Source organism: Garra rufa, chromosome 25 (assembly GCF_049309525.1).
Source record: "Garra rufa chromosome 25, GarRuf1.0, whole genome shotgun sequence".
Taxonomy (NCBI): Eukaryota; Metazoa; Chordata; class Actinopteri; order Cypriniformes; family Cyprinidae; genus Garra; species Garra rufa.
The window spans coordinates 21,917,225-21,935,153 of NC_133385.1; the positions used below are offsets into that span (position 1 = coordinate 21,917,225).

At 33.3% G+C, this 17,929-nt stretch overlaps 3 protein-coding genes across 3 annotated transcripts in view; 2 read left to right on the forward strand and 1 right to left on the reverse strand.

Annotated features, from left to right (window-relative positions):
• Positions 1-232: 232 nt before the first annotated feature.
• On the reverse strand, positions 233-9,705 carry edc3 (enhancer of mRNA decapping 3 homolog (S. cerevisiae)). The gene is made up of 7 exons (XM_073831855.1): positions 9,589-9,705; positions 9,178-9,350; positions 7,064-7,353; positions 5,659-6,003; positions 5,430-5,583; positions 5,130-5,347; positions 233-2,936 (listed from the first exon to the last, which is right to left on the reverse strand). The coding sequence occupies exons 2-7, from the start codon at positions 9,339-9,341 to the stop codon at positions 2,602-2,604; spliced, it is 1,506 nt and encodes a 501-aa protein (XP_073687956.1). The 5' UTR covers positions 9,342-9,350; positions 9,589-9,705; the 3' UTR covers positions 233-2,601.
• Positions 9,706-12,096: 2,391 nt separating this feature from the next.
• Positions 12,097-15,206, forward strand: kxd1 (KxDL motif containing 1). Its single transcript, XM_073832247.1, has 5 exons — positions 12,097-12,238; positions 12,325-12,426; positions 12,520-12,672; positions 12,960-13,006; positions 14,599-15,206. Exons 2-5 carry the CDS (start codon positions 12,332-12,334, stop codon positions 14,853-14,855), a joined length of 552 nt encoding a protein of 183 aa, XP_073688348.1. The 5' UTR covers positions 12,097-12,238; positions 12,325-12,331; the 3' UTR covers positions 14,856-15,206.
• A 123-nt stretch (positions 15,207-15,329) lies between these two features.
• Positions 15,330-17,929, forward strand: part of ergic2 (ERGIC and golgi 2) — a 9,219-nt gene continuing 6,619 nt past the window's right edge. Inside the window, exons 1-6 of the mRNA XM_073831525.1 lie at positions 15,330-15,470; positions 15,764-15,909; positions 16,198-16,306; positions 17,250-17,296; positions 17,382-17,449; positions 17,527-17,567. Coding sequence (XP_073687626.1) covers positions 15,804-15,909; positions 16,198-16,306; positions 17,250-17,296; positions 17,382-17,449; positions 17,527-17,567 — 371 coding nt within the window. The 5' untranslated portion in view covers positions 15,330-15,470; positions 15,764-15,803. The remainder of the gene's footprint in view (positions 15,471-15,763; positions 15,910-16,197; positions 16,307-17,249; positions 17,297-17,381; positions 17,450-17,526; positions 17,568-17,929) is intronic.

The window sequence follows — 17,929 nt, forward strand, 5'->3', positions numbered from 1 at the left end:
TATTATTTTGTCTTGTGGACTGTGTGTAAACATCTTTTATGTGAAATGTATTAATCAGGTCAGTACTAAATAAAAAAATAGCATGCATTTTGTAAGATCCCTCTTATTTTGGTAAAATTATTAACATTTTGCAGATTCTACAAGGCAAACTTTTCACTTAAACTGTATATGCCAAAAGATCAAGGCAAATTTGATTCCCTAATAAAACAACAGTCATATAAATACATACAAGTCGTATTTCCATTCTCTTTATTTAGTCAGTCCTTACACTTCAAGATTGACAATGTTAAGCATGTAAGGTTTCCAGTGATATCAGAACTATGCCGAACAGATATGTTGCTACTTCACAATTAATGGTAACGATCTTGTTTTCTAAACCAGTACTCAATCTTGCCTCATACAAACAGCTGCAGAGATAAATGATAAAATTACGCAATGCTAACAACCTTTTCACAAAGAAAAAAGGGCGTAAGAATGGAAACCTGTGGAAAGAAACCAAAAAGTAGCTTTCACTTTCAACTTCTGATACCGAACAAAACCCCCTCAAACCTTCAGATCTGCAAAAGTGCATTTTGATGACATCATCGTGGGGGAGCCACAAATGAACATTACCAGATAACAACAAAACGTTTCCACAATTCTTTTTTTTGTTTTTGTTTAAATTGCTCAACAGAGTTTGGTCAGATTTTACAAGCAACTCCTACAGAAGAATGATTTATATCAAACTGCATTTTAATATCCATCCAAGCACATGCAGTGCTTAGGTAGCAAACAATATTCAAGTGAATATTACAACTGCGCTCTGCAGCTATCAATTGGGGCCAATTTGTTTTTTGCAAACCAAAACAAAAAAATGTACAGCAGTAATATCTCAAGTAACAGGTTGTAAAACCAGCAAGTGATTTTGGCACCATTATTAAGCTTTTTTAGTGCTGGGTTTGCTTAGTAACTGCTGTATTATTAGACATATATGTATTCATCCACTATAAGATGGACCTTTACTATTCCATGACAGTGCAATCGCATTAGAATCATTAACTTATTAATGCTTTTAATAACTGCCTCTCATTCAGTCTTTGTTTTTAAGCTCAAAAGCTAATTTCAATGAGCCAAATGGCTCTCCAACTGCAATCATAGGCTGCACTAATGACCTTACAGACAAACATCAACCGCAAAAAGAAACTAAAAAAAAAAAAGCCAAAAATTCACATTTTGTCCCTGCGAGTGAAAATATATGTAAGGTCCGTTGGTTTCTAGTTTATCTAAACACTTGTGACAAGAAAAATTAGACATCTGAGCCCTAGATTGTACATAGCTTAACCAATGTTTTAAAAAAGCAACTGGAAGGAAAAAAAAGTGAAGATGAAGATGAAAGCAGTGGGGACAAAAAATAATACAAAATATTTGCTAGTCAAATTCGAAAGACAACACGATAAAGCATTTAGTAAAAAAAAGTATTAGTCTGATGAAAGCAGTACATTATTTCCTGGTGTTAGTTTTGAACAATTTTAAGTTCATCATTGTTGCATATGGAGGATTCGTCATAAGTGCCTCATTTTACTGAAGGCATATGGTAATCTGCAGATTCAAAGAAATATTTCAACTGTCTTCATCAGTGCTTTTGAAAAAATCATTACCCAAAAGGACTGAGAATGCAGCGCACACTGACTTTTTGCTTTGTAATGGGTTTGTGCGCATAATACAACTTGTAATAAAATCACAAATCGATATCAGCAAGCAGGTTTATTGCAACACATGGAGCATCCTTCTTAATAAAAGACGACGCCTCGAACTGAATCCTGTTTAAAACAGGATTTCACACGCTGCTTGTTTTTGAGAAACGAATGGAAATGAGGTAATGATTATCAGCATAAGAAACGACTGCTTAAAACAGTCAGTATTGGTCCAACCAATATCACAAACTAATTTTTAGTACACTTATCTTAGCATTCAAGTGTGCAACAATTTATCACTGATAAGAACCCAGTCAATCTGTCACGTTTACAGCACGCAGGGCTTGGTCGACAAAGCAAATAATGCTTTGTAAGAAATTTTGCACGCGAGAAACTGCCTTCATCTCAGTGCCTTAACACTGACTTTGATCAACCTGGCACAAAAAGAAAACGGAGGGAAAAAGCAAAAACCCTCATCTAAAGCACATTCTTCTATGAAAAAAATGAAGCCTGGCTAGGTCAGCACATCTGACGATGAACAAAGCAAATTCTGAGGTGCTGAGAGTGACAAAATAAGATTCGAAAATGCCATTTAACTCGCATTGAGTGGCGTAACTGCACATTTAATGATTCCGAAAGTTGTTTCATCTAAAAAGATCAGCTTTGTGTGTTAAAACGGCTGTGAAAAATTATTGTAAGACGGCGAGGATACTGATATTGGTTCTGCTTTTAACAAATCAGGTTTGTCACAAGAGCTGGTATCATTTCTCATCACTTCCCTTTGATGGGAATCATCACAGAAGTTAGAATTCGAGAAAAGAAAAAAAGTTGTGGCGTTCCAGTTTTGCTGCAACATTCAAACCGAGGTTTGTTCATTCTTAAAATCTTTAAGGCAGGTTCAGTGAGCCTTGACTGTTCAGTCAACGGCTTATGCAGAGTGCAGCGGGATGACGAATTTACATCCAAAAGGGGAGTGGTATTTGATTCCCACTTCCTGGAACACCTGTCGGGGAATGCCGATGTCACATAGGTAGACTCGGCCGGCGCCCTCGGATAGAGGAAGCGGGAGCCCCAGGGAAAGTGACCATTTTGCTTCCACAGCATGTGCTTGTCCACTTACTGGAGGGTCGATGCTCAGCACCGGAGCTCGGTTTTGGTTGGCCCAGTCGGCGGCGGCCTTGTACCAGGGCTGCTCCCTCAAGAATCCGTTTTCGTGCGAATCCAGGCAGTTTATGACCAGGTCGACTGGCGTTTCCGGCAAGTCTGAGGGTGAAATTGCATTTTGTGGATAAGGTTAATGCAGTTTAATTTTTAACACAGAAGCTATTTATATATCATACACCTCCTCTGGCTTTTAGAAGTGTGCTGTTATGTTACGTAAGGAGGGTGGGTGGGTGCAAAGTTAAACGTGTGTTTGCAAATCAGAGTGGAAGTTTCCAAGACTTTCTAAGCCCATCTAAACTAAGCATTCAGGTGGGAGTGTTAGGAAAGATATGTGACATACAGAAACCATGCTAAAGGTTCTTCGTCATCAAAATTGTGTTGATGGAAAAAAATTAACTGGATTAAACAAGGTGATCCAATTGCAAATGGTCAGTGGTCAAGTGGTCAGGTGGATTAGGGATGTGCAATATTATAATTCTGGACAATAGGATAAGCTAATTATTATTTTCATTTTACGGTGGATAACTGTTATATAAACAATGTTAAAATTCAATTCAATCATCAATCATGTTCCATGAAGATATTTTGTAAATTTCCTAGCGTAAATATATCTTGATTAGTAATATGCATTGCCAAGAACTTTATTTGGACAACTTTAAAGGCGATTTTCTCAATATTTAGATTTTTTTGCACCTTCAGAATTTACTTTTTTTTTTTTAAGAATTAAATGTATAAAATAATAAAAAAAGAATTTAATATATTTATTAAACTAGGATGCATTAAATTGACCAAGAATGACAGTATAAATAAAAATACATTTTTAAATAAATTCTGTTCTTTTGAACTTTATATTCCGAGAACCATAAAAAGTGAATAATTTCCACAAAAAAAGTAGCACAACTATTTTCAACATTGATAGTAATATAGAGCCCTATGAAATCAGTTTTATTTTTTCCCAAATTCCTACTCAAATATTTTTTTTTTATGGGCCTGAATTATGATGATTATTATAATTATTTAAAAATATTATATAGAAATGTATGTATATATATATATATATATATATATATATATATATATATATATATATATATATATATATATATATATAATTTAATTCATAGCATATATGTAAAATTTAAAAAATTAAGCATTACATTTCATGACATATACAATATATAATGTATATAATTATTATGAAATTATAATATAATTTATAATTATAATAATATAATTATTCATTATAAAACTGTATTTGTAACTTGTATTTTTATTTTTTTTAATGGGAAAGTCAAGCCAAATTGCATTTTTTCCATTTATATTTTTCAGAATTCAGTTTATTTATTTTAATTTTTCTAGACTGTTTTAATGGTTAAATTAAAATATATATATTAATCAAAGGCATGTCTAATTAACAAATTGTGAAACATACACAATTTAACAGTAATCTAGTAAAAGCTTAGCAAAAATTATATTTTTAAGGCTCTATGAAATACTTTATTATAAATTCAGTTTTATTTTTTATCAAATTCTGTTTTTTAATAATTTTCTGGATTCCATTTTAATGGTTTCATTAAACTTTAATAATCAAAAGCATCTTTATTAATTGATTTTGTTTTTGAAAAAAATTGTATATATAAATAATTTATTTATTACTTTTTTCCAGAAATACGGTGCTGTGTATTTACATTTTTTTCCTGGTAAATAAATTCTGATAAATAATTTATCTGTGAATATTCCTTAAATATAATGTTTTAATAATAATTTTTGTAGTAGTGGTAGCTCATTTCATTGACAGGTTGCTGTGAAGACCTTTATGATGATAGTTTTTTTTATAAAAGTAACAGTAAAATGCTCATAAAGTGATCTCAGAGCAGTTCTAGAGATTATGTTTGTGTGTTCATGTACTCATATATTGAGGCGGCAAAGGCTGAAAACACTGCAAGCATCACAAACGCTTCAATATGTGTGTAGTAAACAAAAGAGACACTCACAACATGCAGGATTCACATTTAAATAGTCTTTTAGCAGAATAATATTCACAGACACTCATTTTGATTTAAGGGTACCGACCTAATTTTGATTAATTCAACCAAAATTTGGCAAATTCCATGACATTACAGTAAATTTCATTTTTATGACTGTATTCCGCGATTCCATCCATGTTTTTTGAATGGCGGAAAACAAAGTGCTCTCTAATATCAACCAATATCAATATCATAATTATAAATGTAAAAATTGATACTGTTGTACCATGAATGATTATTAAATGTAGATGCAATGGTGTCACACCTTTCACATTAGAAACCAGTTTGCCTCCCGTCTTCCCAAAAAGTGCAAGCTCGCTGGTGATGGCCTCCAACATCTTGACAAAGTTTGGCAAGAATAGGATGACCTCTACTTCATGGTTGGCCAAGTGACGGCCACAGCTGATGCCCTGAGCGCCCTGGACATGTGGTCCACACAGCAGGGCCACTGTCGGCCGCTGATGTACATTCTTTGGAGTAAGTCTACGAGGAGAACCATACCAGTGAGTAACAGGCATGCTAAAGATATTTTTGATTATGCAATTTCCATTAAAGCCCCACAAACCTGTTTGGTCCTCCAAGTAGCGTGAGGGTCATCTGACTCGCACATACACCCGTCATCTCAAGCCTGCGCTCCAGTGAGAGACCATGACTTTCTGCTGCAGCTAATAAACGCTTGTGCAACTCAAAAGAGATGCTGGGTACCACCAGCCCTGAGTCTGGGAGAAACGGCATGAATGAGGATAAAGTAAGATAAAAATTATTATAAAAAGATCATGAGGTTATATTCGTACCAGTGCTATATTCTTTCGTTCCATTCTGTGGAACAGTGATCTGTCTGTAGACGACGGGTTTGGCCTCTAGGATGTTCTCGTCATGCCGGTATCGTGATGGCGTTTGCTCTCCAGGCGTTCCTCGAGATCTTGCGCCATTGCCTCGTCGTTCTGACGAATCGATCTGCGAGAACACTGCGGCCTTGTCGAACAGTGCCAGGTTCCCCTCAAAATCAAAGTCCTCGTCGAGAACATCATCCATACCGTCTCCAAAACATTCATCATCTCTGTTCTTCATATGACCTCCGTTTTTCAGCCCATTCTTTTTCGGTGTGGCTTGATTTGGACCTCTGCAACTAGACGACCCTACAAACAGTAAAAATGGGTATTTGTAAAAAAACAATACCTTTCCACATTCCTTCTGTTTTTAACCAATGTAACATGACTATAAAATAATAATCATGACTTTATTGTTAGTTTTATGAAGTAGAAACATTAGACAAAATAAGAAATACTGCAACAATACTATAAATTAAACACTGTAAATATTTTTAAATGTAATATACACTATCAGTCATAGATCAGTCAAGATTTAGAAAGTCTCTTCTGCATTTATTTGTTTCAAAGTACAGCAAAATTTACAGATAATAAACAAGATAATTTGAAACTTTTTTACTATTTAAAGTAACTGTTTTCTATTTGAATATGTTTTAAAATGTAATTTATTCCTGTAATTTTAGCATCATTACTCCAGTCACATGATCCTTCAGAAATCATTCTAATATTCTGATTTGCATTTATATTGCTTGCTGATTTGCATGTATTACTATTTTTATTAATATTATTATGCTGAAATAGAAAGTTCAGAACAAAAGCATTTATCTGAAATAGAAATCTTTTACAACATTATAAATGTCTTTGTCATCCCTTTTATTCAATTTAAAGCATCCTTGCTAAGTAAGTGTTACATTTTATCATTCCTCCCCCCCAAAAAAAATAAAAATAAAAAAACTTATCTCCGATAAATGCAGATCTTTGGATCTTTTATTCAAAAAATCCTGAAAAAAATGTGCTCAACTGTTTTTAATATTGATAATAATAATAATAATAATAAAAAATGTTTCTAAATAATTAATGTGACACTAAAAACTGGAGTAATGACTAGCTGATTTAGCTTTGAAATCACAGGAATAAATTACATTTTAAAATATATTAAAATAGAAAACACTTATTTTAAATAGTAAAAATATTTCAACATTTTACTGTTTTTTGCTGTACTTTGGATCAAATAAATGCAGGCTTGGTGAGCAGAAGAAAAATCTTACTGTTCAAAAACTTTTGACTGCTAGTGAATATACAGAAAACACATAAAAAAAGTTCAAATTTAAAACATTAGGTTTAAAATCTAGTGACACAGGAGACTCACAGGAGTTGTGTCTTCGTCTAAAACCTTTACTTTGTACAGTCATGTCCATGTGACGTTCACCGTAACTCTTTGAGTAGTGTGGCACCGGAGACACTCCTCCTTCCTGCATTTTGGGTTCTGTTTTATTGGGTACAGTCACAGGAGCACTATTGACCGGGGCGCCACCTCCCTTATCCTTGCGTCCTCCATGCGGCGTCAATGTGAAATTGGAGTCCGGACCGTTCTGCTTTGGGACTTCAGTGCCGCTCTTACGGAACTCCAGGATTTTGAGATCTTTAATGTCCATGGCACTGCGGATTACAATGGAAGATTGTTTTAACAAAATTGATAATCAATAGTATTTGGTTTCCAAATTCTGATGATCCAGTATTACATTTTTGGGTCAAGTATTTGTTAATAACAATACTTTGACTTAAAGGAGAAGTTCACTTCCAGAACAAAAATTTACAGATAATTGCAAATTATCTTGCCATCCAAGATGTTCATGTCTTTCTTCATTCAGTCATAAAGAAATTCTTCCTCAAAAATTCTTTTTGAGGAAAACATTTTAAGAGTTCTCACCATATAATGGACTTCTATAGTGCCCGAGAGTTTGAACTTCCAAAATGCAGTTTAAAAGGGCTCTAAACGATCCCAGCTGAAAAAAAAGGGTCCTATCTAGAGAAACTATTGGTTATTTTCTAAATAAAATTTGAACAATAATATACTTCTTAACCCCAAAAGCTCATCTTATCTAGCTCTGCGTCTATTCTGTGTATTCCGGTTCAAGACAGTTAGGGTATGTCGAAAAACTCCCATCTAATTTTTTCCTCCAACTTCAAAATCATCCTACATTGGTGTTTTACCTTTCTTTGTAAATGATCGTTTTTGCACGTTCACTTTGTAAACACTTGGCCAGTACTTCTGCAGTGATGTAGGATGATTTTGAAGTTGGAGGAGAAAATAAGGTTGGAATTTTTTTACCTACCCTAACTGTTTTGAACCGGAAAACACACAGTACACACAGAGCTAGACAACACTAGCATTTAAGGTTAATAAGTATATTAATTGAGTTTATTTTTAAAAAAAATAAGCGCTCGTTTTGCTAAATAAGACCCTACTTACTCGGCTAAGATCATTTAGAGCCCTTTGACACTGCATTTAAACTGCATTTTGTAGGATCAAACTCACTGGCACCATTGAATTTACAGATAATTTACTCACCCCCTTGTCATCCAAGATGGTCATGTCTTTCTTTCTTTAATAAAAAAAAATTAAAGTTATTTGAGAAAAACATTCCAGGATTTTTCTCCATATAGTGGACTTAAATGGTTGCAGGTTCCAAATTGCTGTTTCAATGCAGCTTCAAAGGGCTCTAACCAATCCTAGCCGAGGGTCTTATCTAGCGAAATGAATGTCATTTTCTATGAAAAACACAAATTTATATACTTTAACTACAAATGCTCATCTTGCACTAGCTCTGCAATGCGCATACGCATCTTCACGCATTGCATAACTGTTGGAAAGGTCATGCGCAGTTAGTTCTTCGTCTATGTACTTTGGTTTAAAAAGGTAGGGTGACTCCAGCTCATTTTCTCTTCCAACTTTAAAACAGACATCGCTTTTTTTTTTCTTAAGGGCATTTGGCTTTCTTTGCATGTTCGCTTTGTAAACACTGGGACAAAACTTCTGCCTACGTGACGTGTGCATGATTATGTAATGTGTGACGTCAAGCTAGTACAAGATGAGCATTTGTGGTTAAAAAGAATATAAATTTGTATTTTTTTTAAGAAAATGACAGTTCGTTTCATTAGATAAGACCCACATCCCTCGGCTGGGATTGTGAAGAGTCCTTTGAAGCTGGACTGAAACTGCAGTTTGGACCTTCAACCTGTTGGCCACCACTGAAGTCCAATATATATATAAAAAATACTGAATGTTTATCATCAAAAACCTTTCTTTTCGACTAAAAAAAGAAAGACGTGAACAGCTTGGATGGCATGGGGGTGAATAAACTATCAGGAAATTTTCATTCTGGAAGTGAACTTTTCCTTTAAGACCATTCATTAAGAATCAAAAACAAACACCACAATGGCAGACAGTGACCCTTTTAGGATCCTCATCTTATTATTTACCTGAAGGTGACCTCAGGCACAGTGCACTTGACTCCATTGTGAAAAGGATGTCTGAGAGAGATGGTCTGGCTGGTCTGATCTACTGAAGATACTTCTCCTTGATAAACTCCTAGAGTTGGTCCACAGTGGATTGAAACAAGACAGCCAACCCAGTCTGATGCCATTCTGACCAGCTGAAATGAGATCAAAAAGACGTTTTGTATTCTTTTATGACACTTTTAGATTAAAACACGGCTCTTAAAAAAATATTTGTGGAGAAAAAAAAACATTAATATAAAGAGTATTATGGAGAGACAAATCGTTAGATAGGAAGATGCTAATGTTAGCCAGCTCGATGTACAGGACGCAACGGCTTTATAAGCTACTTTTTTCGTCGTCAGTCAAATAAAACTAGTAAAATAAGTTCCTCACCTGTTGGCAAGAGTATTTCCGTTAAATAATACGAATAACTGGTATACTGAGAAATATTTTTGTTTAACTCTTCTGAAGAGCTCGAATGCGTGAACGGCTTCTTCTATGATGATGCACTGCGCGAGTATCACTTTTGAATCTGTTTACTGCCACTTACTGGATTACCGCGGAAGTACGTTGAGCTATAGGCAGTGATGTAGAGGTAAAGAGATAGCTTACCCAAAAATGAAACTTCTGTCATTAATTACTCACATTACTTTACTGACTGACTGATACTTTGTTCAGCACCTTGGTCAACAATTGTTGTTTTAATGGTGCTATATAAATAAAGCTGACATTGACATTGACATTGACACATTAACGATGCCCTTACTACCTTTCTGGACCTTAAACGAGTCAGTTGCGTTGCTGTCTATGCAGAGTCACAAAGCTTCCAGATTTTATAAAAAACATCTTAATTTGTGTTCTGAAGATAAACAAAGGTCTTAGGCTGATGATACATGGGGCAACTTTTTGAGCAATTTTGCTGAGCAACTTTGGTCAATGTTACTCTCAATGGCCAACCAGGTGAGAAACAGGGCCCACAACTGATCTAAATTATCCAGATAGAAATTTGTTACCTATTCTCAATGGAAAGTGCCTAAGCAACATTGCTGAAAAAAAGTTGCCTGGCAAAGTTACACAAAAAGTTGCCTTGTGTATCAGCAGCATTACGGGTTTGCAATGACATAAGGGTGAGTAATTTTCATTTCTGGGTGAAATATCCCTTTAGATACTTAAACTAAGCAACTATTAATACTGATTAATATTTATAACATTTTGTTATAATTTATAATTATGAAATGTTTATTTGTATATAATATTATATAATTATATTATTACTTAATTTTATTTATAGAATATTATTTTATTATTAAATACATTTTTAGAATTAAGTGTTAATAATAATAATATTTATACTTTATAATTACAGTGCTATGCGAAAGTATTCATACCCCTTGAATTTTTTCACATTTTGTTATGTTGCTGCCTTATGTTAAATTGCTTTTTTTTTTTTAAATTCAAAAATCAATCTACACTCCATACACCATAATGGCAAAGCAAAAACCAGGTTTTTAACATCTTTGCAAATTTATTAAAAATAAAAACTGAAATAATTCCATTGCGTAAGTATTCACACCCTTATTTGGGACACGTGACATTTAGCTCAGGAGCATTCATATTGCTTGAAGATGTTACTACATTTGAAGTGAAGTTAACCTGTGGCAAATTCAATTAAATGGGTATGATTTGGAAAGGCGCACACGTCTTAATAAATGGCCAAACAGCTGAAAATGCATATCAGAGCAAAAACCAAGCCCTGAGGTAAAAAAAAAAAAATTGCCTGTAGAGCTCAGAGACAGGATTGCATCAAGCCACACATCTGGGAAAGTATGTACTTATTTCAGTTTTTATTTGTAATAAATTGTGACAATTCTGTTTTTGCTTTGTCATTATGGTGCATGGAGTATATATTGATGTGGGAAAAAAGTAATTTAAAACAGTTTGACAAAATGTGAAAAAATGAAGGGGTATGAACACTTTCACAAGGCAATGTAAATATTCTTAAATTAAGTAATATTAACCACCAGGAGCTTTTGTTTTTGAATTTTAAAGGAAATACAATTTTAGTCTGCATATATACATAACATAACATAAGGCCAACCTCAAATACTTAAGAATCGTAACAACGTAACACATTAAACACAGTGCAGGGGTGTTCTTGTATTCTCAGTTAAGCCTTTTGAATCAGAAACCAGCCATCTTTTCGTCAGTTATGCGTGACATTTTGAGAAGTCCGTGTTATCTGTTAAGGTCATGGCCAGAAGAGGAACCTGCACATGTCTGGTAGAAACAAATCATGCAAAGCCCATTCACCGTGACATTTCCCACAGGCTCCAGCAGAACCTGAGATGCCTTCAGGGCTGTCTGAGCGGTGACAACCAGCGCCAGCACAGTGTTTGTTTGAACAAGGATGAAGCAGGACTCGACACAACCGGCCCCTCGAGCCAGAGATTTGAAGTGATATTGCAATGTGCTTTACTGTGGTGCCAAATAAATGATTTTTATTATTACATTTCAAAACTATTTATCCTTAACATGTGAGACATCATTTGATCCAAAATAGTCATTATCAATTATTTACAAAAAAGAAATGTTTAATTATTAAATAATATGTGCATCAAATATACAGTATTTATGATAATATTATTAACTATTTGTCCCCACGTGACATGTAACATCTAATACATTTGTTACTATCCACCTTTTTCTTCCCGTAATAAATGTTATGTATGGGTCTAAAATATGAAACGATGAATTCGCGTGTTATTAGATTGATTATTAATTATAAATCTTCAAATCAAATACACCGCTTTTTGTGGAGAGCCAATCAACGCTTACCAATCCGTGATCCCGCCTCCTGAATTAGGTCACTCTCATGTGATCATATTACAACATCAAAACAAAAATGGCTGCCTGCTTCTCGGTGCGGTAAATGTATCGTTTCACAAATAAAAAGGAGCATCAAAATCTCTGCGAATTAATCGGATGCAGACGTTTTTAAATAAAACCAAGGCAGACGCAAACTAGTCAGTGAATATTTGATCACGTAAGCGACTGTACATGTATCTAACAGTTCATTGTTGATTCGACTTAATGTATTAATAACGCTAATATCTTGTGTTTTATAAAAAGCGTAATCATGGAGCCGACAGCATCGGGGATATTCTGTAATAGGATGCTTAGTATGGTGAACTCCGAAGATGTAAACGCCATCATTCAAGCTCAGAGACACATGTGAGTTTCTCTATTTAATGACCTGCCTATGCAGTGTTTTTTATTATGCTTTTTACCTGATGTTGCTGCATGTAACTTATTTATGTATTCCAGGTTGGACCGGTTTGAGAAGACCAATGAGATGCTGATCAATTTCAACGGACTGTCCAATGTGCGCTTACAACAGATGAATGAACACTTTCTAATGCACACCCGTACTTTAATAGAGATGAAGAAGGACTTGGACAGCATTTTCAGACGAATAAGGTACTATATCCACAATTTCAGACACCATTAAACAATATGTAAGGTGAATTATGGAAAATGTGGGAAACCTAAGATCTGATTTGGACATTTCGTCCTCCACTACAAACAAGCTTATGATAAGATCAATATATTGTAGCTGCTTTGTCATGTTAGAAAATTTTATTTTACGTTATATTTATATATTTTTTATATTAAATTATAAATATTATCTGTTATTTAGCATAATATTACATTATATTGTGTAACACCATTATTTCCTATGCGTAACATGATTTGTGTTTCCTCAGGACTTTAAAAGGCAAAGTTGCAAAACAATATCCAGAAGCCTTCAACAGTAAGTCATAATGCAAGATTGTATTGGGATGCACTACTACTAAAACTGGGACAATAATTGTTTTCATGTTATGAAAGCTAACTGATAAATGGCAGATATTATTAATAATCAATACTATTTTGGCAAAATGAGTACGTAAAACACAAAAAATAAAAACAGTAGTTTTTGTTCATGTTAAAAGAATATTGTAATCTCTAGGAGAGAACTTGTCACAAAATAATTCAACTTTATAAGTATTTTTTTTTTAATCTAGCATTATTCCTTTAAATTACTGCTAAATTATGAAGATTTTTTAAATATATTTAATTATGTTTTACTTTATTCTTTATTCTATTTTTACTTTATTTGACTTTATTCAGCAAGGATGCATTAAAATTATCCATACTAACAGTAAAGACTTTAATCATATTATTAAATTCTGTTATTTTGAAATTCTGTTCATCAGAAAAAAGAAAGAGCATTCGCAATTGAATATCCAATATTTACTGATAGAAAAAAAAAAATAATACACTTCCTTTTCAAAGTTTGGGGTCCGTAATTAAAAAAACAACAATAATAAGAACTAATATATATATATTCATTTTTTCTTTTTTCTACTTTTATTTATCAAGGATGCATTATTTATTTATTAAAGACTTTAATAATATTATTAAATGTTGTTATTTTAAAATTCTATTCATCAAAAAAAAAAAAATAGCATTTGCAATCAAATGTCCAATATAAGATTTAAAATAATTATTTTATTTTACTTTTATTCATGAATGATGCATTACATTCATCCATATTAACAGTAAAGACTTTAATTATAATAAAATGCTGTTATTTAAAAATTCTATTCATCAAAAATTTTGAAATATGAGCATTTGCAATTAAAAATCCAATATTTACTGGTAGAAAAAAACTAATATACACTCCTCTTCAAAAGTTTGGGGTCAGTAAGTTTTTTTTGTTTTTTGTTTTTTATTTTATTTTATTTTTAATTTCACTTTTATTCATCAAGGATGCATTAAATTCATCAACACTATTAACAGTAAAGACTTATTATTTTGAAATCCTAGTCATAAAAGACAATTGAATATATGATATTTACTAATAGAGAAAGTATAAACACTACCTTTAAAACCTTTATTTAAATTAACTACCTTAAATTGTTTATTTTACTTCGATTCATCAAGGATGCAGTGCATTAAAATGCATCAATACTAACAATATAGACTTTAATAATATATCACAGTTTCCACAAAAATATTAAAAAGCACAACTGTTTTCAACATTGGTAATTAAAATAAAAGTTACTTCAGAATATTAGAATATAATGATTTCCGAAGGATCATGTAACACTGAAGACTGAAAAATCAGCTTAGCCATCACAGGAATAAATGACATGTTAAAATAAAACAGAAAACAGTTATTTGAAATCATAAAATTTCATATTCGGACATAAAATTTCAGACTTCTTTTTAAAAGCATTAGGAAATCACACTGACCCCAAACTTTTTAATTGGTCCTGTATTATAAATATTTATATAAATATAAAATATTGTGCATAATTTCTAATAAGTTGTGTAATCCAACCACTCTGTTTGCAACAGACATCAATGAATCTTCCAACCTAGAGGATGATGATGATGAATTTGACCCTATTCCCCCTAGCGTGGCCACCACCATCACAACCACTGCAACGTCCGAACAGAGCACGGAGTCATGTGACACAAGCCCTGATGTGATATCACCCACCATAAGCTGCTGTTCTGAAGATCCTTCTCAAGAAAACACCGGCACACCAACCTCTGACAGCCACGAACAGCCAGTGTTACGGGACGAGGGGCCGGATTCAGCTGACGTTTAGATTTATGTGTATAATATTGCATTTACCACATACAGATGCCACTTAAAAGCTTGATGATTCAAGCTTAAAGTTTACTATGCGAAAATGTTTTTAGTCCTACTAATTTAGTACAGTTGTCAAATGTTATTTTAATTTTATGTTATGTGTTACAGCTTTATATGTATTTAAATTACCGCTGTGGTAATGGCCTGGAAAAATAATGAAAACTAGCTACTTTTTGCAGATTAAAACAAAAAAATTAAAACAGACATGTTTACCTTGTGTCGTGAAATGTTCAAAACCGCATTATTTAGTATTATTTCTGGATTAAGGGGAAAAAAAGGGTCATTAAATAAAAGCTTTCTCACAGTGGCCGATGAGAGTGTTTTATTACACTGTTTGCTTAAAGAAATTGTACGAGTAGTAGTAAGCTAGTTTTCATTTTCTCCGGTATTTTTGATGACTACATATCCCATAATCCACCAGACCGGAAGCGTGCGACTGCAACACATCAGCTTCCTCTCCCGAGTCCTCTTCATTTCTCTACGTTATTTCATTAAACCCTCACTGTAAAAGGAGATTATTTATTCGAAAATGGCAGAAACCACAATGTGCCGTTTAAAATAGCATTTCAAGGTACGTAGAAAACTAACGTTAAGTAAGAAAAAGTGCACGGCTAGCAGTGGCTAACAGTAACCATAGACAACTGAGATAACTGCATTCACAGACTAACGTGAATTGTAAAAAAAAAAACCTCTGAGAGCCGTTCACGATCAAAATAGGTCTACGTCCTTGCTTATATGTGGTTAAACGTTTGGCATATTTAGCACCTAGTTAAAAACATTTGACTGTTGATGTAACCACTGCTCACCAATGTATGTTACTGTGCAACACACCTTGATGTAACTGACATAACTGATGAATCGCAGCCTAAATTCATGAGGAAGACAACAGACAGCTGCTGCGACGATGAGGAGGCTGAACAAAAAGAAAGCTCTGAACTTTGTGAAGGAGTTGGATGCTTTCCCCAAGGTTCCTGAGAGTTATGTGGAGACAACAGCCAGTGGAGGAACTGGTGAGATGAGCTGAGATTTCATTTGCCATATATGTACTAAAATAACTAAAACTGAGGTAAAAAATAAATAAACTATTTAGTTATACATTGAAATAAAATATCAAAACATTAATAAATAATAGTATCTCGGTGATACTAAAAATAGCACCAAACAAGTAACACTCTCGCACACGAATATTTGTAGATAATACTGGACATTTTCCTTTCTGACTCTTCTTAAATATTACATCTGTGATATTGAATTGAAAAACCAAAAAACAAATTATATTGTTGTTTTTTCTTTCTCAGTGTCTGTGTTGGCCTTCACAGCCATGGCACTCTTGGCCTTCTTTGAGTTCTTTGTTTATCAAGACTCTTGGATGAAGTACGAGTATGAAGTGGATAAGGATTTTACTAGGTGAACTCTCATAATGTAGCAGTTATTTAGTTATTATATATACACTACCAGTCAATTTTTTAAACAGTAAGATTTTTATTGTTTTCTTTTAAGACCCTTCTGCTCACCAAGCCTACATTTATTTGATCCAAAGTACCGCAAAAACGGTAAAATGTTGAAATATTTTTTACTAAGTAAAATAACTGTTTTCTATTTGATATTTTAAAATGGAATTTAGTACTGAATTTTTTAGCATCATTACTCAGTCTTACTCCAGTCACATGATCCTTCAGAAATCATTCTAATATTCTGATTTGCTGCTCAAAAAACATTTATTATTACGTTAAAAACAGCTGAGTAGAATTTTTCAGGTTTATTTGATAATTAGAAAGTTCAGAAGAACAGCATTTATCTGAAATAGAAATCTTTTGTAACATTATAAATGTCTTTATCATCACTTTTGATCAGTTTAAAGCATCCTTGGTAAATAAAACTATTAATTTTGATCATTTGTTATAATGTTACTAAAGCTTTTTAATTTAGAAAGACGTTGATTGTTGGATCTTTCTATTCACCAAAGAATCCTGGAAAAAATGTACTCAACTGTTTTAAATATTGATGATAATAATAATAAATGTTTCTTGAACAGCAAATCAGCATATTAGAATGATTTCTGAAGGATCATGTGACACTGAAGACTGGAGTAATGATGCTGAATATGCAGCTTTGATCAATTAAAATATATTCAAATAGAAAACTGTTATTTTAAATAGTAAAAATTTCAAAATGTTACTGTTTCCGCTGTACTTTGAATCAAATAAATGCAGGCTTGGTCAGCAGAAGAGACTTATTTAAAAACATAAAAAATCCTACTGTTCAAAAACTTTTGACTGGTAGTGTAATATGATTTGATGTGCAATAAAAACACTAACATTGATTTTGTTTTTATTCCTTCATCTTGCAGCAAACTACGAATTAATATTGATATCACAGTTGCCATGAGGTGCCAATGTAAGTATATCTTACTATAGTAATATGTTGTATGGTTAATAGCATTAAATTGTCATTAATCTTGAGAATTAAATTATTTTTTCAGTTGTTGGAGCAGATGTGTTGGATCTAGCCGAGACGATGGTGGCATCTGACGGCCTCCAGTATGAACCCGTGAGTAGCTGAATGTTACTTATTTACTATTATCTTGCTGAAGTGGTACCATAAAACATTTTACAATTGTTTTGCAGGTTGTTTTTGATCTTTCTCCTCAGCAGAGGCTCTGGCACAGGTGAATTACATTTCATTTGTTTATAGCAGTTTCATTTTCAACCTCCAAAGTGTTTTCTGTCACCTGTGACACTGATACACAATTTTAATGTTATGTTTTTTTATCAATAATTTTTTTAAAGGAAACCCGGGTATTAAGACTTGTATGGCTTAAAGGAGTAGTTCACTTTCAGAACAAAGATTTACAGATAATGTACTCACCCCCTTGTCATCCAAGATGTCTTTCATTCTTCAGTCGTAAGGAAATAGTTTTTTGAGTACAACATTTCAGGATTTCTCTCCATATAATGGACTTCTATGGTGCCCCCGAGTTTGAACTTCCAAAATGCAGCTTCAAAGGGCTCTAAACGATCACAGCCGAGG

What these genes read in the sequence shown, in the direction of transcription:
- edc3 (XM_073831855.1), bottom strand. Translation starts at nt 9,341, where the DNA reads ATGGCATCAGACTGGGTTGGCTGTCTTGTTTCAATCCACTGTGGACCA. An exon ending in GTGCCTGAGGTCACCTTCAG is followed by an intron (nt 7,354 to 9,177) that starts GTAAATAATAAG and finishes TGTAATCCGCAG; the next exon opens with TGCCATGGACATTAAAGATC. An exon ending in AACGAAAGAATATAGCACTG is followed by an intron (nt 5,584 to 5,658) that starts GTACGAATATAA and finishes CGTTTCTCCCAG; the next exon opens with ACTCAGGGCTGGTGGTACCC.
- kxd1 (XM_073832247.1), top strand. Translation starts at nt 12,332, where the DNA reads ATGGAGCCGACAGCATCGGGGATATTCTGTAATAGGATGCTTAGTATG. An exon ending in ATTCAAGCTCAGAGACACAT is followed by an intron (nt 12,427 to 12,519) that starts GTGAGTTTCTCT and finishes TATGTATTCCAG; the next exon opens with GTTGGACCGGTTTGAGAAGA. An exon ending in AGCATTTTCAGACGAATAAG is followed by an intron (nt 12,673 to 12,959) that starts GTACTATATCCA and finishes GTGTTTCCTCAG; the next exon opens with GACTTTAAAAGGCAAAGTTG.